This window comes from Salvelinus fontinalis, chromosome 29 (genome assembly GCF_029448725.1).
Source record: "Salvelinus fontinalis isolate EN_2023a chromosome 29, ASM2944872v1, whole genome shotgun sequence".
In the NCBI taxonomy this organism is placed as follows: Eukaryota; Metazoa; Chordata; class Actinopteri; order Salmoniformes; family Salmonidae; genus Salvelinus; species Salvelinus fontinalis.
In genome coordinates, this window is record NC_074693.1 from 11,445,670 (window position 1) to 11,470,204 (window position 24,535).

General features: G+C 44.1%; 1 protein-coding gene across 2 annotated transcripts in view; it reads left to right on the forward strand.

Annotated features, from left to right (window-relative positions):
* The first annotated feature begins 12,169 nt into the window (after positions 1-12,169).
* gabrb2a (gamma-aminobutyric acid type A receptor subunit beta2a) overlaps positions 12,170-24,535 on the forward strand; it is a 90,174-nt gene continuing 77,808 nt past the window's right edge. For both annotated transcript variants that reach the window (XM_055888257.1, XM_055888258.1), the window contains exons 1-3: positions 12,170-12,343; positions 12,460-12,560; positions 13,188-13,255. In XM_055888257.1, coding sequence (XP_055744232.1) covers positions 12,267-12,343; positions 12,460-12,560; positions 13,188-13,255 — 246 coding nt within the window. In that variant the 5' untranslated portion in view covers positions 12,170-12,266. The remainder of the gene's footprint in view (positions 12,344-12,459; positions 12,561-13,187; positions 13,256-24,535) is intronic.

The window sequence follows — 24,535 nt, forward strand, 5'->3', positions numbered from 1 at the left end:
GGTTGGCGGCTCTGGCAGATCCTGTCTGGTTGGCGGCTCTGGCGGATCCTGTCTGGTTGGCGGCTCTGGCGGATCCTGACTGACGAATGGCTCTAGCGGCTCCTGACTGACGAACGGCTCTGACGGCTCGGGACAGACGGGCGGCTCTAATGGCTCGGGACAGACGGATGGCTCAGACGGCACTGGGCAGACGGATGGCTCAGACGGCACTGGGCAGACTAATGGCTCAGATGGCGCTGGGGAGACGGATGGCTCAGACGGCGTTGGGCAGACTACAGACTCTAGCCGACTGAGGCGCACTGTAGGCCTGGTGCGTGGTGCCGGAACTGGAGGCACCGGACTGGAGACACGCACTTCAAGGCTAGTGCGGGGAGCAGGGACAGGGCACACTGACCTCTCGAAGCGCACTATAGGCCTGGTGCGTGGTACCGGCACTGGTGGCACCGGGCTGAGGGCACGCACATCAGGACGAGTACGGGGAGAAGGAACAGTGCGTACAGGGCTCTGGAGACGCACAGGAGGCTTAGTGCGTGGTGCCGGAACTGGAGGCACTGAGCTGGAGACACGCACCATAGGAAGAGTGCGTGGAGGAGGAACGGGGCTCTGGAAACGCACTGGAAGCCTGGTGTGTGGTGTAGGCACTGGTGGTACTGGGCTGGGGCGGGAAGGTGGCACCGGAAATACCGGACCGTGCAGGCGTACTGGCTCCCTTGAGCATTGAGCCTGCCCAACCTTACCTGGTTGAATACTCCCCGTCGCCCGACCAGTGCGGGGAGGTGGAATAACCCGCACCGGGCTATGTAGGCGAACCGGGGACACCATGCGTAAGGCTGGTGCCATGTAAGCCGGCCCGAGGAGACGCACTGGTGGCCAGATATGTAGAGCCGGCTTCATGGCACTTGGCTCAATGCTCAATCTAGCCCTACCAGTGCGGGGAGGTGGAATAACCCGCACCGGGCTATGCACACGTACAGGAGACACCGTGCGCTCTACTGCGTAACACGGTGTCTGCCCGTACTCCCGCTCTCCACGGTTAGCCTGAGAAGTGGGCGCAGGTCTCCTACCTGCCCTTGGCCCACTACCTCTTAGCCCCCCCCAAATTTTGGGGGGGATTTCTTCACGGGCTTCCGTGCCTTCATAACTCCGGTCTTGAGCTTGATTCTCCGGCTTCCAGCCACGTCTCCTAGCTGCCTCCTCATATCGCCGCCTCTCTGCTTTCACTGCCTCCAGCTCAGCTTTGGGACGGCGATATTCTCCCGGCTGTGCCCATGGACCTTTTCCGTCCAATATTTCCTCCCAACTCCAATAATCCTGTGTAGCAGGCCACTGCTCGAATTCACGCTGCTTGGTTCTGGTTCGGTGGGTGGTTCTGTAACGGCGTTCCTCTTCCTCTTCATCCGAAGAGGAGGAGCAGGGATTGAACCAAAATGCAGCTTCGTGATATGACATGATATTTATTTAAACAAGACGAAGACGAACACGAAAACACTTGGAATGAATTACAAAATAATAAACGATGTAGACAGACCTGAACTAACGAACTTACATATAACGAAGAACGCATGAAACAGGAACAGACTACATAAACCGAACGAACAAACAAACCGAAACAGTCCCGTGTGGCGCAACGTACATAGACACAGACACAGGAGACAACCACCCACAACAATCAATGTGAAAAACCTACCTTAATATGGCTCTCAATCAGAGGAAATGAAAACTACCTGCCTCTAATTGAGAGCCATATCAGGTCACCCTTTAACCAACATAGAAACACATAACATAGACTACCCACCCAAACTCACGCCCTGACCGTCAAACACATACAAAATAACAGAAAACCGGCCAGGAACGTGACAGTAGCCACCCTTTGCCTTGATGACAGCTTTGCACACTCTTGGCATTCTCTCAACCAGGTTCATAAGGTAGTCACCTGGAATGCATTTCAATTAACAGGTGTGCCTTGTTAAAAGTTAATTTGTGGAAGTTCTTTCCTTCTTAATGCATTTGAGCCAATCTGTTGTGTAGTGACAAGGTAGGGGTGGTATGCAGAAGATGGCCCTATTTGGTAAAATACCAAGTCCACATTATGGCAAGAACAGCTCAAATAAGCAAAGAGAAATGACAGTCCATCATTACTTTAAAACATGAAAGTCAGTTAATCCGGAAAATTTCAGGAACTTTCAAAGTTTCTTAAAGTGCAGTCGCAAAAACCGTCAAGCGCTATGATGAAACTGGCTCTCATGAGGACCGCCACAGGAAACGAAGACCCAGAGTTACCTCTGTTGCAGAGGACACGTTCCTTAGAGTTACCAGCCTCAGAAATTACAGCCCAAATAAATGCTTCAGAGTTCAAGTAACAGACACATCTCAACATCAACTGTTCAGAGGAGACTGGGTGAATCAGGCCTTCATGGTCGAATTTGTGCAACAAAACCACAACTAAAGGACACCAATAAAATAAGAGACTTGCCTAGGCCAAAAACACGAGCAATGGACATTAGACGGGTGGAAATCTGTCCTGTGGTCTAATGAGTCCAAATGTGAGATTTTTGCTTCCAACCTCCGTGTCTTTGTGAGACACAGAGTAGGTGAACGGATGATCTCTGCATGTATAGTATAGTTCCCACCGTGAAGCATGGAGGAGGAGGTGTGATGGTGTTGGGGTGCTTTGCCGGTGTCACTGATTTAAAATGTGTTATTCTACAATGTAGAAAATAGTAAAAATAAAGAAAAACCTTTAAATGAGTAGGTGTGTCCAAACTTTTGACTGGTACTGTACTTACAGTTCATATAGATGATACAGAGACAAGAGGGAGAGAGACTACAGAGCGACAGAGATACTACAGTTGCACTTACGAGAGACTACAGAGAGGTAGTGAGATGCTACAGAGACACTACAGAGAGACTACAGAGATATACTGAGAGACTACAGAGAGACTACAGAGAGATAGCGAGAAACTACAGAGAGATAGTGAGAAACTACAGAGAGATAGTGAGAAACTACAGAGAGATTGTGAGAAACTACAGAGAGATATCGAGAAACTACAGAGAGATAGCTAAAAACTACAGAGAGATAGTGAGAAACTACAGAGAGATAGCGAGAAACTACAGAGAGATAGCGAGAAACTACAGAGAGATAGTGAGAAACCACAGAGAGATAGCGGAAAAAAACTACAGGGAGATAGTGAGAGACTACAGAGAGATAGCGAGAGACTACTGAGAGATAGTGAGAGACTACTGAGGGATAGCAACAGACTGCAGAGAGACTACCGAGAGACTACAGAGAGGCTACAAATAGATAGTGAGAGACTACAGAGAGATAGCAAGAGACTACAGAGAAATAGTGAGAGACTACAGACAGACTACAGATAGATAGCGAGAGACTACAGAGAGACCACAGAGAGACACAGAGAGACCACAGAGAGACACAGAGAGACAACAAAGAGACTACAGAGATGGAGAGAAAGAGAAGAGAGAGAAAAGTGGAGAAATGATGAAGAGCCATGAGGGAGAGAGACTGTACAGAGAGAAGAGAGCGAGAAACACACACACACGCACGCACGCACGCACGCACACACACACACACACACACACACACACACACACAGGGAGCAGTTGTTACGTAAGAGTGTGGAGTGTAAATCTACCCATCATGTTCCTGTCACAGAATGTTGATGCTTGTTCTGTTGAGAACGTTCTGCACTACCAGGACAGAGACAAGATGGTGGACCCTGCTTTAGCTACTGGAACTGATGTCTTAAAACTTAAGTTTTCAAGTGTATATTCAGAGGACAGAGGGCATAGCGTCTCTGACTTGATACCTTTTGAAGTATGTATAGAGAGAACATTACTGTAATTTACAGTCTATCATTGTCAGTGAAAGATATCAACCTCTTTAAACTTTCTCTCTGTGTGTTTCTGTCTCTGTGTGTTTCTGTCTCTGTGTGTTTCTGACTCTGTGTGTGTGATTTGCCATGCTCTCACTCCTCATGTTGTGTGTTTCTGTCCTTGCAGAGATGATTGAGCCTCTTGCTCCAACTGATGTGTCATCTACGCGGAATGTTCCGTAGAGACCTTGTTCATTCATCTCTGTCCTTCGCTCTACCAACAAGTACTTAACGTTCACATTACTTTCAGTTCACACAGGGAACGAATATCATTCGCCCCCCCCCCCCCCCCCCCCCCACACAAACAAACAAACGGAGAAACACACATATCAAAAAGAAGTGGATGATATAATCTAGGATGTCTGTAACTGGTGATGCAACATTGAACCAATGCTGTTCAGAAGCCTGCTGTGCTCTACAGTCACAGGCCCCACTACAACACTGATCCAAGAGATCCTCTCCTCATCCCCCTCTCCTCAACCCCCTCTTCTCTCTTATTCTCTCCTCTCCTCACCTCCTCTCCTCATCCCCCTCTCCTCTCCTCACCCCCCTCTCCTCTCCTCTCCCCACCCCCTCTCCTCACCCCCCTCTCCTCTCCTCTCCTCACCCCCCTCTCCTCTCCTCTCCTCACCCCCCTCTCCTCTCCTCACCCCCCCTCTCCTCTCCCCACCCCTCTCCTCACCCCCTCTCCTCTCCTCTCCTCGCCCCTCCTCTCTTCTCCCTCCTCTACTTTCCCTTTTTCTCTCCTCTCCTGTCTCTTATTCTATTTTGCAGGGCCTTGAATTTCAGCCTATTCAGGTGGTATAGATGCGGTAAAGAGGTCAATCGAACTCGACCAAAACAATGGAATTGCCACGGAAACGCGTGGGGGAAAGGGCTGTGGGGGAAAGATTCTGAATGTCCTCACTGCCCCCCAACAAAATTGCCCTAACATTTAAGCTACTGTTTATATGTGTACTTCATGCTATGTTGAGGTAAACATTTGAGTATAATGCTTGTATGGATGTCAACAACAATGGAAAAAGGAGGTTCAGGGAAATAAATGATATAAAATATATTTGGAGTTGTTTTCATGAAATAAATATTAAAATGTGTTAGATGTACAGTGATGATTCAAAAATCAAATGAAAAAGATTGCATGGGCTCTTGAAAACACTGATAATACACAGATTGGCCTCTGAAAACACTGATAGTACACAGATAGGCCTCTGCTCAGAAAACACTGATAGTACACAGACAGGCTTCTGAAAACACTGATAGTACACAGACAGGCTTCTGAAAACACTGATAGTACACAGATAGGCCTCTGAAAACACTGATAGTACACAGATAGGCCTCTGAAAACACTGATAGTTCACACATAGGCCTCTGAAAACACTCATAGTACACAGATAGGCCTCTGAAAACACTGATAGTAAACAGATAGGCCTCTGAAAACACTGATAGTTCACAGATAGGCCTCTGAAAACACTGATAGTACACAGATAGGCCTCTGAAAACACTGATAGTACACAGATAGGCCTCTGAAAACACTGATAGTACACAGATAGGCCTCTGAAAACACTCATAGTACACAGATAGGCCTCTGAAAACACTGATAGTACACAGATAGGTCTCTAAAAACACTGATAGTACACAGATAGGCCTCTGAAAACACTGATAATACACAGATAGGCCTCTGAAAACACTGATAGTAAACATATAGGCCTCTGAAAACACTGATAGTAAACATATAGGCCTCTGAAAACACTGATAGTAAACATATAGGTCTCTGAAAACACTCATAGTACACAGATAGGCCTCTGAAAACACTGATAGTAAACATATAGGCCTCTGAAAACACTGATAGTAAACATATAGGCCTCTGAAAACACTGATAGTAAACAGATAAGCCTCTGAAAACACTGATAGTACACAGATAAGCCTCTGAAAACACTGATAGTACACAGATAGGCCTCTGAAAACACTGATAGTACACAGATAGGCCTCTGAAAACACTGATAGTACATAGATATGCCTCTGAAAACACTGATAGTACACAAATAGGCCTCTGAAAACACTCAGAGTACACAGATAGGCCTCTGAAAACGCTGATAGTACACAGATAAGCCTCTGAAAACACTGATAGTACGCAGATAGGCCTCTGAAAACACTGATGGTACACTGATAGGCCTCTGAAAACACTGATAGTACATGGATAGACCTCTGAAAACACTGATAGTACACAAATAAGCCTCTGAAAACACTGATAGTAAACATATAGGCCTCTGAAAACACTGATAGTACATAGATATGCCTCTGAAAACACTGATAGTACACAGATAGGCCTCTGAAAACACTGATAGTACACAGATAAGCCTCTGAAAACACTCATAGTACACAGATTGGCCTCTGAAAACACTGATAGTAAACAGATAAGCCTCTGAAAACACTGATAGTACACAGATAGGCCTCTGAAAACACTGATAGTACACAGATAGGCCTCTGAAAACACTCATAGTACATAGATATGCCTCTGAAAACACTGATAGTACACAGATAAGCCTCTGAAAACACTGATAGTACACAGATAGGCCTCTGAAAACACTGATAGTACACAGATAGGCCTCTGAAAACACTCATAGTACATAGATATGCCTCTGAAAACACTGATAGTACACAGATAGTTCTCTGAAAACACTGATAGTACACAGATAAGCCTCTGAAAACACTGATAGTACACAGATAAGCCTCTGAAAACACTGATAGTACACAGATAGGCCTCTGAAAACACTCATAGTACACAGATAGGCCTCTGAAAACACTGATAGTACACAGATAGGCCTCTGAAAACACTGATAGTACACAGATAGTCCTCTGAAAACACTGATAGTACACAGATAGGCCTCTGAAAACACTCATAGTACACAGATAGGCCTCTGAAAACACTCATAGTACACAGATAGGCCTCTGAAAACACTGATAGTAAACAGATAGGCCTCTGAAAACACTGATAGTTCACAGATAGGCCTCTGAAAACACTGATAGTACACAGATAGGCCTCTGAAAACACTGATAGTACACAGATAGGCCTCTGAAAACACTGATAGTACACAGATAGGCCTCTGAAAACACTCATAGTACACAGATAGGCCTCTGAAAACACTGATAGTACACAGATAGGTCTCTAAAAACACTGATAGTACACAGATAGGCCTCTGAAAACACTGATAATACACAGATAGGCCTCTGAAAACACTGATAGTAAACATATAGGCCTCTGAAAACACTGATAGTAAACATATAGGCCTCTGAAAACACTGATAGTAAACATATAGGTCTCTGAAAACACTCATAGTACACAGATAGGCCTCTGAAAACACTGATAGTAAACATATAGGCCTCTGAAAACACTGATAGTAAACATATAGGCCTCTGAAAACACTGATAGTAAACAGATAAGCCTCTGAAAACACTGATAGTACACAGATAAGCCTCTGAAAACACTGATAGTACACAGATAGGCCTCTGAAAACACTGATAGTACACAGATAGGCCTCTGAAAACACTGATAGTACATAGATATGCCTCTGAAAACACTGATAGTACACAAATAGGCCTCTGAAAACACTCAGAGTACACAGATAGGCCTCTGAAAACGCTGATAGTACACAGATAAGCCTCTGAAAACACTGATAGTACGCAGATAGGCCTCTGAAAACACTGATGGTACACTGATAGGCCTCTGAAAACACTGATAGTACATGGATAGACCTCTGAAAACACTGATAGTACACAAATAAGCCTCTGAAAACACTGATAGTAAACATATAGGCCTCTGAAAACACTGATAGTACATAGATATGCCTCTGAAAACACTGATAGTACACAGATAGGCCTCTGAAAACACTGATAGTACACAGATAAGCCTCTGAAAACACTCATAGTACACAGATTGGCCTCTGAAAACACTGATAGTAAACAGATAAGCCTCTGAAAACACTGATAGTACACAGATAGGCCTCTGAAAACACTGATAGTACACGGATAGGCCTCTGAAAACACTCATAGTACATAGATATGCCTCTGAAAACACTGATAGTACACAGATAAGCCTCTGAAAACACTGATAGTACACAGATAGGCCTCTGAAAACACTGATAGTACACAGATAGGCCTCTGAAAACACTCATAGTACATAGATATGCCTCTGAAAACACTGATAGTACACAGATAGTTCTCTGAAAACACTGATAGTACACAGATAAGCCTCTGAAAACACTGATAGTACACAGATAAGCCTCTGAAAACACTGATAGTACACAGATAGGCCTCTGAAAACACTCATAGTACACAGATAGGCCTCTGAAAACACTGATAGTACACTGATAGGCCTCTGAAAACACTGATAGTACATGGATAGACCTCTGAAAACACTGATAGTACACAAATAAGCCTCTGAAAACACTGATAGTAAACATATAGGCCTCTGAAAACACTGATAGTACATAGATATGCCTCTGAAAACACTGATAGTACACAGATAGGCCTCTGAAAACACTGATAGTACACAGATAAGCCTCTGAAAACACTCATAGTACACAGATTGGCCTCTGAAAACACTGATAGTAAACAGATAAGCCTCTGAAAACACTGATAGTACACAGATAGGCCTCTGAAAACACTGATAGTACACAGATAGGCCTCTGAAAACACTCGTAGTACATAGATATGCCTCTGAAAACACTGATAGTACACAGATAAGCCTCTGAAAACACTGATAGTACACAGATAGGCCTCTGAAAACACTGATAGTACACAGATAGGCCTCTGAAAACACTCATAGTACATAGATATGCCTCTGAAAACACTGATAGTACACAGATAGTTCTCTGAAAACACTGATAGTACACAGATAAGCCTCTGAAAACACTGATAGTACACAGATAAGCCTCTGAAAACACTGATAGTACACAGATAGGCCTCTGAAAACACTCATAGTACACAGATAGGCCTCTGAAAACACTGATAGTACACAGATAGGCCTCTGAAAACACTGATAGTACACAGATAGTCCTCTGAAAACACTGATAGTACACAGATAGGCCTCTGAAAACACTCATAGTACACAGATAGGCCTCTGAAAACACTCATAGTACACAGATAGGCCTCTGAAAACACTGATAGTAAACAGATAGGCCTCTGAAAACACTGATAGTTCACAGATAGGCCTCTGAAAACACTGATAGTACACAGATAGGCCTCTGAAAACACTGATAGTACACAGATAGGCCTCTGAAAACACTGATAGTACACAGATAGGCCTCTGAAAACACTCATAGTACACAGATAGGCCTCTGAAAACACTGATAGTACACAGATAGGTCTCTAAAAACACTGATAGTACACAGATAGGCCTCTGAAAACACTGATAATACACAGATAGGCCTCTGAAAACACTGATAGTAAACATATAGGCCTCTGAAAACACTGATAGTAAACATATAGGCCTCTGAAAACACTGATAGTAAACATATAGGTCTCTGAAAACACTCATAGTACACAGATAGGCCTCTGAAAACACTGATAGTAAACATATAGGCCTCTGAAAACACTGATAGTAAACATATAGGCCTCTGAAAACACTGATAGTAAACAGATAAGCCTCTGAAAACACTGATAGTACACAGATAAGCCTCTGAAAACACTGATAGTACACAGATAGGCCTCTGAAAACACTGATAGTACACAGATAGGCCTCTGAAAACACTGATAGTACATAGATATGCCTCTGAAAACACTGATAGTACACAAATAGGCCTCTGAAAACACTCAGAGTACACAGATAGGCCTCTGAAAACGCTGATAGTACACAGATAAGCCTCTGAAAACACTGATAGTACGCAGATAGGCCTCTGAAAACACTGATGGTACACTGATAGGCCTCTGAAAACACTGATAGTACATGGATAGACCTCTGAAAACACTGATAGTACACAAATAAGCCTCTGAAAACACTGATAGTAAACATATAGGCCTCTGAAAACACTGATAGTACATAGATATGCCTCTGAAAACACTGATAGTACACAGATAGGCCTCTGAAAACACTGATAGTACACAGATAAGCCTCTGAAAACACTCATAGTACACAGATTGGCCTCTGAAAACACTGATAGTAAACAGATAAGCCTCTGAAAACACTGATAGTACACAGATAGGCCTCTGAAAACACTGATAGTACACAGATAGGCCTCTGAAAACACTCATAGTACATAGATATGCCTCTGAAAACACTGATAGTACACAGATAAGCCTCTGAAAACACTGATAGTACACAGATAGGCCTCTGAAAACACTGATAGTACACAGATAGGCCTCTGAAAACACTCATAGTACATAGATATGCCTCTGAAAACACTGATAGTACACAGATAGTTCTCTGAAAACACTGATAGTACACAGATAAGCCTCTGAAAACACTGATAGTACACAGATAAGCCTCTGAAAACACTGATAGTACACAGATAGGCCTCTGAAAACACTCATAGTACACAGATAGGCCTCTGAAAACACTGATAGTACACAGATAGGCCTCTGAAAACACTGATAGTACACAGATAGTCCTCTGAAAACACTGATAGTACACAGATAGGCCTCTGAAAACACTGCGTGCACGAAACCTGGGGATTACCTTGGTTTTCTATTGAATTGCTTTTTAATTTCTATTTGATATTATATTTCTATCACAGCTGCTGTGTTTGTGTATCCTCTTTAAAACACTCAGGGACCATATTTAGAATGGAGGATTTTATTATACGTAGGGCTATGAGCCTATTGGTCATGTTTGAATTGAGTGAATGAAATTGAGCTGCTCTCAACTAGGTTTGTGCAATACATATGGTTATATGTGCAAGGTACAAAAAAATTGTTGAAGTTTTGATTGGAAGGGGTTTCAATGGCGCTGTTTTTTCCTTCTTTCTTAACACATGATGGACAACATTTATCACATGGTTGGTATGATTGTAGTGTTTTTAGACGAATATATGTTTTATGAATGTTATCACCTTGTCTGAATGTTATCATCTTGTCTGAATGTTATCATCTTGTCTGAATGTTATCATCTTGTCTGAATGTTATCATCTTGTCTGAATGTTATCATCTTGTCTGAATGTTATCACCTGGTCTGAATGTTATCATCTTGTCTGAATGTTATCATCTTGTCTGAATGTTATCATCTTGTCTGAATGTTATCATCTTGTCTGAATGTTATCATCTTGTCTGACTTGATGTGATGTGTGTCTGTAGATTGAATGAATGTTATCACCTGGTCTGAATGTTATCATCTTGTCTGAATGTTATCATCTTGTCTGAATGTTATCACCTTGTCTGAATGTTATCATCTTGTCTGAATGTTATCATCTTGTCTGAATGTTATCATCTTGTCTGAATGTTATCATCTTGTCTGAATGTTATCATCTTGTCTGACTTGATGTGCTGTGTGTCTGCAGATTGAATGAATGTTATCATCTTGTCTGAATGTTATCATCTTGTGCGAATGTTATCATCTTGTCTGAATGTTATCATCTTGTGCGAATGTTATCATCTTGTCTGAATGTTATCATCTTGTGCGAATGTTATCATCTTGTCTGAATGTTATCATCTTGTCTGAATGTTATCATCTTGTCTGAATGTTATCATCTTGTCTGACTTGATGTGCTGTGTGTCTGCAGATTGAATGAATGTTATCATCTTGTCTGAATGTTATCATCTTGTGCGAATGTTATCATCTTGTCTGAATGTTATCATCTTGTGCGAATGTTATCATCTTGTCTGAATATTATCATCTTGTGTGAATGTTATCATCTTGTCTGACTTGATGTGACGTGTGTCTGCAGATTGAATGTCTTGCTAACAACGTTCTATGAGAAATTATACTGATTGTCCCAACATTTGACACATTAAACTTTTGTTAAAAACGATATCCTATGTTATTATTTATAAACTATATCCTATGTTATTATTTATACACTATATCCTATTGATTGTATTAATTGGTTTGCCCTGTTCATTGCAAAGTTCTCTGAACTACCGACATAAGCCAATATAAGGATTACGCTGGAATGATACTAATTGCATTTCGGCTGTTCGGTTCTAGTGGTCTGGACGGAATGGTATAAGATGTTTTTCTTTCTTCATTATGCTCATCCACTTGTCACTTTTAATTTGTTTCTCTGCGATGGAAACCCCTCATCCACCACCATCATTACTCGCCAGTGTTTGATATTTTGGTAGGATGTACGCATGCGCCTCTCATTGGGTTCTCGGAGCTTTTCGGAGTAAGTTGGATGCGCGTTCTCCTCACTCGCATCCCGAAAGCACATCGAACCTGTGACGATGGGGAAGCTCAGGAAAAACCGCTTTGGAATGTTGACCCTTTCCTTCTTTTTTACTTTTATCTGCTGTGCGCAAAGGTAAATTGGGGTTTGTGTTTTTACGCCCATTCTTCAAATCTCCATTGTATGGCATGTCTCCTAGGCTATTTAGGGATTTGCATGCCGACCACCTTCTGTTCTGTCTTTGCCCTCAGCGCCAAAGATCTGAGGGATCCCAGTAATATGCCGCTGGTTAAAGACACGGTCGACAGACTGATGAAAGGCTACGACATTCGGTTGAGGCCAGATTTCGGAGGTAAGAAGAAAGACAAAAGGAAAGCAAATCGAGATGATGAATGTCATGTTTGCTGCCATTTATGACGTGCAGTGCAATACATGTTTAATGAATTGCTGCAACAACAAAAAACTCTGGTACAATTGTTCTCATCGTGATAAGTCTTCCATCCGTAGACTAGGCTACCTCTCCAATTACAGTCTTATTACAGTGTAATAGCCTTCCATTCCAAATAAGTCACGTCTTTTTCACGTCACCAAAACCCTTTTCCAATGTAGCAAGTTCAAATGATGAAATAAGACATGCTAGCCTATTCTGTATGGAGAAGAAGGGTCTTTGACTTGACGATCGATTCTATTCGCAGCGGGGAGCCTATTGAACTTCTTGTTGCCTACCATTCTATTTGAAACGGAAATCATCCAGGGAGTTCCAAATGATGACGTCGATGCTTATAGTCATTTTAATTGACAACGATAATCATTAAGACGGCATTAAAACATGCATTATTTACACTGATGATGAGAGAACTTGGTGACATATCATTGACAGCAACCTACTGGTAGAATAACGGTCACCAAATTCTTATTTCTAAAAGGGAAAGAAAGAATTCCGTTCTCCTTTAATAACCTGTTTTTCTTCGCTTCACAGGTGCGCCGGTGGCAGTGGGGATGAATATAGATATAGCCAGCATAGACATGGTGTCTGAAGTCAATATGGTACGTGCATCATTATCATCCTCCTTCTATGTTGCTCAGTATGGCTGGCTGAGTAGATTCGTATAGAGAAACCTATAACGCATTGACAGGGAACTTAATGCATGTCACGTTCTGCATTATGGGGAATTATGTTAACGACGTGGGGGGAGTCTGATGATAGTTTGATTCTATTAAGGAATCGATTCTCGTGTTGAACAGCGTTCTATCATTCAGCTCTGCATGTAGATGTTTGTTCGGCCGTGGATGGTTGGTGTCTATTGGTTCCCATTTGAATTCAAAACACACGCTCACTGGCGCACTTCTACGGACATCCTTGCGTGCACAATCAACGCTGAGGCTGTGGCGTCTTCTGTTTCTATTTCTTGTATCAAGCCATTGACTGCTATCATTTTGTTTGACATGACAGCGGCGCGTTATAACGCCAAAATTAAGAAGATTAAGGGAAAAACCGAGAGAATTCCCATTTTCTCTCATAATACAAAAACATTATCTTCAACGTGATTGCGCCGCGCTCTCCTTCGGGAGAGGTATCTAGCCCCAGCTTCACTTCACTTTGAAGCGCGACGAGGAGCGCATCATCAGCTACGTAATTGATCCCCTCCCCTTGTCAGATGACGTAGATATGTGGATAATAGAACATGTCTGGACATACGATGGTAATCACGAGGGTATTTAATCGAGCTCCACTACACAATGTTATGTGTATGTCCCTAATGGCACCCTTTTCCATAGGTAGTGAACTACTTTTGACCAGTCCTATGGACTCTAGTCAAAAGTAGTGTACAATATAGGGAATAGGGGTGCCATCTGTCTCCGTGCTGTAGGAAACCACTAGGTGCATAGAGATGGTATGACGAGGATCTCTCTCTCTCTCTTTCTCTTTCTCTCTCTCTCTCTCTCTCTCTCTCTCCCTCTCTCTCTCTCTCTCTCTCTCTCTCTCTCTCTCTCTCTCTCTCTCTCTCTCTCTCTGTCTGTCTGTCTGTCTGTCTGTCTGTCTGTCTGTCTGTCTGTCTCTCTCTCTCTCTCTCTCTCTCTCTCTCTCTCTCTCTCTCTCTCGCTCTCTCTCTGCATAGAGATGGTATGACGAGGATCTCTCTCTCTCTCTCTCTCTCTCTCTCTCTCTCTCTCGCTATCTCTCTCTCTCTCTCTCTCTCTCTGCATAGAGATGGTATGACGAGGATCTCTCTCTCTCTCTCTCTCTCTGTGTGTGCTCTGGATAAGAAATAGGCATCTTACGTAACACTGTATCAATGGTTTGCTCTGGAGGAGGCTCGGAGGGGACACTTCTGTTCTCCTTAGCCAACTGAATGCATAGTTGGTCCGTTGTTGCATTTGGCATGGTTTTTCCCAGTGGATTTTATTGCAAATATGCAATTGAATTTATCTGGGTGTACATTTTGCCCAGATAAGACAGGGCATTATGTTATTTGGTTAGATGGCCTGGAAACACAGTGAGTTGTGTGTTGCTGTGAAGTTTGATTCCTGTGTGGGCCATGTGTACTGAATCACTGAGCTTGCTATAATGCTATAGGTCAGCCTGGATAAAAGCATCATCAGCTGAATTATCATAGTACTTCCTGTGAGGAAGGGATGTGGAAGTTCGTTTTGGTTAAAGAGGATGCAGCTCGGCTGAAAGGATGAAAGGGCTGAGGGGTTCCTCTGGGATGTCAACCAGTACTCATCTTCTCCTCCCTCCCTCCCTCCCTCCCTCCCTCCCTCCCTCCCTCCCTCTCTCCCTCCCTACCTCCCTCCCTCCCTCCCTCCCCGTCCTCTCTGTCTCTGACCTGGATTTCCATGTAAGCCACCTTTATCTCTCTAAAGGGTGATGTTACTTTAAAACTCAGAATCCACATCTACAGACATTCATCTGTAATAAAAAAAAACACTGCTTCATACAGCCAGCCACTCAGTGTGTAACAAAACTGTGCACGTAAGAGCGAACAGAACAGATTAGTAGAGAGAGCGAGAGAGAGAGAGAGAGAGAGAGAGAGAGAGAGAGGCAGAGAGAGAGAAAGATAGAGAGAGAGAGAGAGAGGCAGAGAGAGAAGAGAGAGAGAGAGAAAGAGAGAGGCAGAGAGAGAAAGATAGAGGGAGAGAAACAGAGAGAGAGAAAGAGAGAGAGAGAGAGAGAGAGAGAGAGAGAGAGAGAGAGAGAGAGAGAGAGAGAGAGAGAGAGAGAGAGAGAGAGAAAGATAGAGGGAGAGAAACAGAGAGAGCGGCAGAGAGAGAGAGAGAGGCAGAGAGAGAGAATGATAGAGGGAGAGAAACAGAGAGAGAGGCAGAGAGAGAAACAGAGAGAGAGACAGAGAGAGAGGAAGATAGAGGGAGAGAAACAGAGAGAGAGAGAGAGGCAGAGAGAGAGAAAGATAGAGGGAGAGAAACAGAGAGAGGGGCAGAGAGAGAAACAGAGAGAGAGACAGAGAGAGAGAAAGATAGAGGGAGAGAAATAGAGAGAGAGAGATAGAGAGAGAGAAAGATAGAGGGAGAGAAATAGAGAGAGAGAGAGAGAGGACTGACGTCATGCCAACTCCCTGTAGCTATAAGAACATTCTCATTTCATTTCACGGAGGAGAGAGAATTGGCTTGCAGGGCAGGAGCATAAGCATGGCTCTCCTCTCATCCTCTCATCCTCTCCTCTCATCCTCTATTCTTCTCCTCTCATCCTCTATTCCTCTCCTCTCATCCTCTATTCTTCTCCTCTCATCCTCTATTCTTCTCCTCTCATCCTCTCATCCTCTCCTCTCATCGTCTATTCCTCTCCTCTCATCCTCTATTCCCCTCCTCTCATCCTATATTCCTCTCCTCTCATCCTTTATTCCTCTCCTCTCATCCTCTATTCTTCTCCTTTCATCCTCTATTCTTCTCCTCTCGTCCTTTCATACTCTCCTCTCATCCTCTATTCCTCTCATCCTTTCATACTCTCCTCTCGTCCTCTATTCCTCTCCTCTCGTCCTTTCATACTCTCCTCTCATCCTCTATTCCTCTCCTCTCATCCTCTATTCCTCTCCTCTCATCCTCTCATCCTCTCCTCTCATCCTATATTCCTCTCCTCTCATCCTCTATTCCTCTCCTCTCATCCTTTCATACTCTCCTCTCATCCTCTATTCCTCTCCTCTCATCCTCTACTCTCATCCTCTATTCCTCTCCTCTCGTCCTCTCACCCTCTCCTCTCTTCCTCTCATTCTCTCTTCCTCTCCTCTCTTCCTCTCATCCTCTCCTCTCTTCCTCTCCTCTCTTCCTCTCCTCTCATCCTCTCCTCTCATCCTCTCCTCTCTTCCTCTCCCCTCTTCCTCTCATCCTCTCCTCTCTTCCTTTACTCTCTTCCTCTCATCCTCTCCTCTCATCCTCTATTCCTCTCCTCTCATCCTATAATCTCATCCTCTACTCTCATCCTCTATTCCTCTCCTCTCATCCTCTCCTCTCATCCTCTCCTCTCATCCTCTACTCTCATCCTCTACTCTCTTCCTCTCTTCCTCTCCTCTCTTCCTCTCATCCTCTCCTCTCATCCTCTACTCTCTTCCTCTCATCCTCTCCTCTCACCCTCTATTCCTCTCCTCTCATCCTATAATCTCATCCTCTACTCTCATCCTCTATTCCTCTCCTCTCATCCTCTCCTCTCATCCTCTCCTCTCATCCTCTACTCTCATCCTCTACTCTCTTCCTCTCTTCCTCTCCTCTCTTCCTCTCATCCTCTACTCTCTTCCTCTCATCCTCTCCTCTCATTCTATATTCCTCTCCTCTCATCCTATATTCTCATCCACTACTCTCATCCTCGCCTACAAAACGGCTGCACGGTTGACACATTTAGATGAAATGAAAACTGCCAAAAATATGATCTCTCTCCCTCCCTCCCTCCCTCTCTCGCTCTCTCCCTCTCTCCAATCTCCTTCATTCTCCCTTATCTCTCTCTCGCTCTCGCTCTCTCTCTATCTTTCTCTTTCCCCTCTTCCTCATTCTCCCCTCTCTCCATCGTCCCACACATAGTCATTATTACCTTCTGAATGTGAATCCTCCTCTCATGATTATGTAACAATCTTCCTTCTAACAACAGACAGGTTGGTGGTACTAGAGTTCCTCTCTGTCTCCTCTAACAACAGACAGGTTGGTGGTACTAGAGGTCCTCTCTGTCTCCTCTAACAACAGACAGGTTGGTGGTACTAGAGTTCCTCTCTGTCTCCTCTAACAACAGACAGGTTGGTGGTACTAGAGGTCCTCTCTGTCTCCTCTAACAACAAACAGGTTCGTTGTATTAGAATTCCTCTCTGTCTCCTCTAATAACAGACAGGTTGCTGGTTGCTTTAGGGTTAGGGTTAGGGTTAGGGTTAGGGTTATCCAGGATGTTTTGTTTGGAAGTCTCAGTGTACTTCCTGAGTTAGGGTTAGGGTTAGGGTTAGGGTTATCCAGGATGTTTTGTTTGGAAGTCTCAGTGTACTTCCTGAGTTAGGGTTAGGGTTAGGGTTAGGGTTATCCAGGATGTTTTGTTTGGAAGTCTCAGTGTACTTCCTGAGTTAGGGTTAGGGTTAGGGTTATCCAGGATGTTTTGTTTGGAAGTCTCAGTGTACTTCCTGAGTTGACTGGAATTTAAATGGATTGACCGCAACCCTGGTCGCATTCCAAATGGCACTCTATATATGAAGTGTACTTCTTCAGGGCTTTGGTTAAGGTCATGGCCAAAAGAAAGTGACCATATAGAAGGAATAAGTTGCCATTTCAGATGAGTGGTGCTGGTTTGAATTCCAGCTCCTTCCAGGTCCTCATGTCTCCCTCCACCTCCCAGGGTAGCGCACAAGAAATCACTGGAGCAAAAGTCTGATTTAAAAATAAGGAACCATAATAATTTAACAATAATACTGTACATGAGAGGCCATGTGTTATGATAATTTTTTATTATGGCTGTGATGTGGTCATAGCCACGAGGTTGTCAAGTGGCTTTTTAGGTGTTCTCTGGTCGTTAGTTCTATTTGTATGGACTGCCATGTAAACCATGTAAACCATGTAAACCCAAGTGCTGTTTGATAGTTTCAGAACCTGTGGTTTCTAGGGACGCTGTCCATGGATCTGAAAACAACGCTTACAATTGAAGCAAAGACATTGATACATCAGATCAGAATAGAAACCGCAATGACTTTTTCCCCAGAATGGTCACAGCATCGACAACTATTTATTTATGATAGTGAATTGCACATTTCCACAGGGCAGAGCTCGTTCCCTCAGGTTCTCATGTGTGCATCCACAACTATTCTACACTATCTGTCTCTCGCCAGTGATTTTTTTGTGGTTCTTGGTTTCTTCATTTTTGTCTTCGTTTATTACGAATGAGTCAAGCTCCAGTTGGCCTTTTCTTTCATTTCCTCTTCGGCCAAATTGCAACTGCAAATCAAACCACACCTTATTCAGTAAGTGGCGTAGGAAACTCCGGAGAATATTACCCATCTCCTGTTTTGAAACAGTTGCCAGATCGATGTTTATCCCTTTGTCTGACAGCCATTCTAGAAACCACTTCACCGCCCAGTTGGTTTGTCTTGTTGTAGCATCTTAATTTCTCTCATTTTCTTTGTCGTTTATAGCATCTGATTTCTCCGTGTCTATAATGTTAACACTAGACTCAGGTTACTGGTCCATGTCTATAATGTTAACACTAGACTCAGGTTGCTGTTCCATCTATAATGTTAACACTAGACTCAGGTTACTGGTCCATCTATAATGTTAACACTAGACTCAGGTTGCTGGTCTGTGTCTATAATGTTAACACTAGACTCAGGTTACTGGTCCATCTATAATGTTAACACTAGACTCAGGTTACTGGTCCATGTCTATAATGTTAACACTAGACTCAGGTTGCTGGTCCATCTATAATGTTAACACTAGACTCAGGTTACTGGTCCATGTCTATAATGTTAACACTAGACTCAGGTTGCTGTTCCATCTATAATGTTAACACTAGACTCAGGTTACTTGTCCGTGTCTATAATGTTAACACTAGGCTCAGGTTGCTGTTCCATCTATAATGTTAACACTAGACTCAGGTTACTGGTCCATCTATAATGTTAACACTAGACTCAGGTTGCTGGTCTGTGTCTATAATGTTAACACTAGACTCAGGTTGCTGTTCCATCTATAATGTTAACACTAGACTCAGGTTGCTGGTCCGTGTCTATAATGTTAACACTAGACTCAGGTTGCTGGTCCATGTCTATAATGTTAACACTAGACTCAGGTTACTGGTCCATCTATAATGTTAACACTAGACTCAGGTTGCTGGTCCATGTCTATAATGTTAACACTAGACTCAGGTTGCTGGTCCATGTCTATAATGTTAACACTAGACTCAGGTTACTGGTCCGTGTCTATAATGTTAACACTAGACTCAGGTTGCTGGTCCGTGTCTATAATGTTAACACTAGACTCAGGTTGCTGGTCCGTGTCTATAATGTTAACACTAGACTCAGGTTATTGGTCCGTGTCTATAATGTTAACACTAGACTCAGGTTGCTGGTCCGTGTCTATAATGTTAACACTAGACTCAGGTTGCTGGTCCATGTCTATAATGTTAACACTAGACTCAGGTTACTGGTCCGTGTCTATAATGTTAACACTAGACTCAGGTTACTGGTCCATCTATAATGTTAACACTAGACTCAGGTTGCTGGTCCATGTCTATAATGTTAACACTAGACTCAGGTTGCTGGTCCATCTATAATGTTAACACTAGACTCAGGTTGCTGTTCCATCTATAATGTTAACACTAGACTCAGGTTACTGGTCCGTGTCTATAATGTTAACACTAGACTCAGGTTACTGGTCCGTGTCTATAATGTTAACACTAGACTCAGGTTACTGGTCCGTGTCTATAATGTTAACACTAGACTCAGGTTGCTGGTCCGTGTCTATAATGTTAACACTAGACTCAGGTTGCTGGTCCATGTCTATAATGTTAACACTAGACTCAGGTTACTGGTCCATGTCTATAATGTTAACACTAGACTCAGGTTGCTGGTCTGTGTCTATAATGTTAACACTAGACTCAGGTTGCTGGTCTGTGTCTATAATGTTAACACTAGACTCAGGTTGCTGGTCCGTGTCTATAATGTTAACACTAGACTCAGGTTGCTGGTCCGTGTCTATAATGTTAACACTAGACTCAGGTTGCTGGTCCATGTCTATAATGTTAACACTAGACTCAGGTTACTGGTCCATGTCTATAATGTTAACACTAGACTCAGGTTGCTGGTCCGTGTCTATAATGTTAACACTAGACTCAGGTTATTGGTCTGTGTCTATAATGTTAACACTAGACTCAGGTTGCTGGTCTGTGTCTATAATGTTAACACTAGACTCATTAGAGTTCCTCTCTGTTGCCTCTAACAACATACAGGTTGGTGGTACTAGAGTTCCTCTCTGTCTCCTCTAACAACAGACAGGTTGGTGGTACTAGAGGTCCTCTCTGTCTCCTCTAACAACAGACAGGTTGGTGGTACTAGAGTCCTCTCTGTCTCCTCTAACAACAGACAGGTTGGTGGTACTAGAGTTCCTCTCTGTCTCCTCTAACAACAGAGGTTCGTGGTACTAGAGTTCCTCTCTGTCTCCTCTAACAACAGACAGGTTGGTAGTATTAGAGTTCATCTCTGTCTCCTCTAACAACAGACAGGTTGGTGGTATTAGAGTTCCTCTCTGTCTCCTCTAACAACAGACAGGTTGGTGGTATTAGAGTTCCTCTCTGTCTCCTCTAACAACAGACAGGTTGGTGGTACTAGAGTCCTCTCTGTCTCTTCTAACAACAGACAGGTTGGTGGTACTAGAGTTCCTCTCTGTCTCTTCTAACAACAGACAGGTTGGTGGTACTAGAGTTCCTCTCTGTCTCCTCTAACAACAGACAGGTTGGTGGTATTAGAGTTCCTCTCTGTCTCCTCTAACAACAGACAGGTTGGTGGTATTAGAGTTCCTCTCTGTCTCCTCTAACAACAGACAGGTTGGTGGTACTAGAGTCCTCTCTGTCTCCTCTAACAACAGACAGGTTGGTGGTATTAGAGTTCCTCTCTGTCTCCTCTAACAACAGACAGGTTGGTGGTACTAGAGTTCCTCTCTGTCTCCTCTAACAACAGACAGGTTGGTGGTATTAGAGTCCTCTCTGTCTCCTCTAACAACAGACAGGTTGGTGGTATTAGAGTTCCTCTCTGTCTCCTCTAACAACAGACAGGTTGGTGGTACTAGAGTTCCTCTCTGTCTCCTCTAACAACAGACAGGTTGGTGGTACTAGAGTTCCTCTCTGTCTCCTCTAACAACAGACAGGTTGGTGGTACTAGAGTTCCTCTCTGTCTCCTCTAACAACAGACAGGTTGGTGGTATTAGAGTTCCTCTCTGTCTCCTCTAACAACAGACAGGTTGGTGGTACTAGAGTTCCTCTCTGTCTCCTCTAACAACAGACAGGTTGGTGGTACTAGAGTCCTCTCTGTCTCCTCTAACAACAGACAGGTTGGTGGTATTAGAGTTCCTCTCTGTCTCCTCTAACAACAGACAGGTTGGTGGTACTAGAGTTCCTCTCTGTCTCCTCTAACAACAGACAGGTTGGTGGTACTAGAGTTCCTCTCTGTCTCCTCTAACAACAGACAGGTTGGTGGTACTAGAGTTCCTCTCTGTCTCCTCTAACAACAGACAGGTTGGTGGTACTAGAGTCCTCTCTGTCTCCTCTAACAACAGACAGGTTGGTGGTATTAGAGTTCCTCTCTGTCTCCTCTAACAACAGACAGGTTGGTGGTACTAGAGTTCCTCTCTGTCTCCTCTAACAACAGACAGGTTGGTGGTACTAGAGTTCATCTCTGTCTCCTCTAACAGACAGGTTGGTGGTACTAGAGTCCTCTCTGTCTCTTCTAACAACAGACAGGTTGGTGGTACTAGAGTTCCTCTCTGTCTCCTCTAACAACAGACAGGTTGGTGGTACTAGAGTTCCTCTCTGTCTCCTCTAACAACAGACAGGTTGGTGGTACTGGAGTTCCTCTCTGTCTCCTCTAACAACAGACAGGTTGGTGGTACTAGAGTTCCTCTCTGTCTCCTCTAACAACAGACAGGTTGGTGGTACTGGAGTTCCTCTCTGTCTCCTCTAACAACAGACAGGTTGGTAGTACTAGAGTCCTCTCTGTCTCCTCTAACAACAGACAGGTTGGTGGTACTGGATTCCAGAGCCAGCTTCAAACAGACAGGCTGTTGGTGGTACTGGATAGTACTACCAGCAACCTTTACACAGCTGCACACACACACACACACACACACACACACACACACACACACACACACACACACACACACACACACACACACACACACACACACACACACACACACACACACACACACACACACACACACACACACACACACACATGGGTGGTCTCTAGAGAAGCATCGAAGGTCAGCTGTGTTGTGGAGCAATGTAAGCCTGTAGGTCGGCCGGCCCTGCCAGCCGGGTCGCACCAGGCACGTGTAACACAGGGTGCAGCATACAGGGATGTGTGAAGCTCACTCCTCGGCCTGAAGTGAATAGCTTGCTGGTGTGACGCTTCAGGAGGGTGGTCACGTGGGGGAGGTCCTGGGTTCCAGCCTTGCTGTGAGACGAATTAGGAGGAAGCTGTACTCGCTAAGCAAGCAGTGTGACATCTGTTAAGCACGCACACACACACACACACACACACACACACACACACACACACACACACACACACACACACACACACACACACACACACACACACACACACACACACACACACACACACACACACACACACACACACACACACACACACACACACACACACACACAGCGAGCCAGTGTCCAGGTGGCCATGCCAGCCGGATCTCCATGACATTATAACATGGGGCTAAAGGCTCAGCGGGAGTCAGAGGAGAGACTTTGTGCTCTGTGTGTGTGTGTGTGTCACTGTCTGTGTCTGTGTGTCACTGTGTGTGTGTGTGTTCCCTCTCTGGCCGTGTCGTTCCTCGTCTCTGTCCTCCCTCGTCTCTGTCCTCCCTCGTCTCTGTCCTCCCTCCCTCCTGACTGGGGTCAGTGGAAATGTGGCACAAATGTGATATTATGATGACCAATTTCTGGCTATCCTCTCCTCTCCTCTCCTCTCCTCTCCTCTCCTCTCCTCTCCTCTCCTCTCCTCTCCTCTCCTCTCCTCTCCTCTCCTCTCCTCTCCTCTCCTCTCCTCTCCTCTTCTCTTCTCTCCTCCCTTCACTCCTCCCCTCCTCTCCTCTCCTCCCCTCTTCCCCTCTTCTCTCCCCCCTTCACTCCTCCCCTCTCCTCTCCTCCTCCTTCCTCCCTCCCTTCCTCTGTCATTTTAATGCTCTTTTGGGATCTGGCCCTGTAGCATTGTGATCTTGTTTTCACAAAGATACACTGTTGAGGTTATGTGGTTGAACAGTTGTATGGTTGTGAGGTTATGTGGTTGAACGGTTGTGTGGTTGTAGGGTTGTATGGTTGTGAGGTTATGTGGTTGAACGGTTGTGTGGTTGTAGGGTTGTATGGTTGTGAGGTAATGTGGTTGAACGGTTGTGTGGTTGAACAGTTGTGTGGTTGTAGGGTTGTGAGGTTGTATGCAATTAATTTGCACAGTGGATAACAAGGATGGGTAGAATATGGTTGTTTTCAGTCTGCCCTCCCCATTTCTCCTTGCTTGCCTTTTTTTATGCTGGGTGAACAGTTTGTGTGTAAGGGTTATTCCTCTGTCTCTATCCTTTCTGTTTAGTTCATTAATTAGACCTACACGTGGGCTACCCGCTCCTACGCTAGTTGGTTTAGTTGCTGTTCCAACAGACTACCAGACTGCCAGCACTCCAGTACTGTTAATTAGTGTTCTGTGAATTAACAGATTTAAAGCAAGCAGCTGTGGTTGAGATGAATTAGTGGGGCGTGAATGTTGTGTTCATTACGATCATTACCATACAACCCTACAACTGTTCAACCATATTAAAATGGCGGCGAAAGAAATGGCAGCAGTTTTACGGGCGCCCAACCAAATTGTGTTATGTGTTTTCTTTTGCGTTATTTGTAACTTATTTTGTACATACGACGCTTGTCTTATGTGGCAGGGCTTGCCAACTAGTACACACTACAAAGAGAAGCACAGCCACGAGCTGCCCAGTGACACGAGCCACCCAGATAAGCTAAATCACTTCTATGCTCGCTTCGAGGCAAGCAACACTGAGGCAAGGTGGTGTTGAGAAAACTGAAGCATGGTGCATGAGAGCATCAGCTATTCCGGACGACTGTGTGATCACGCT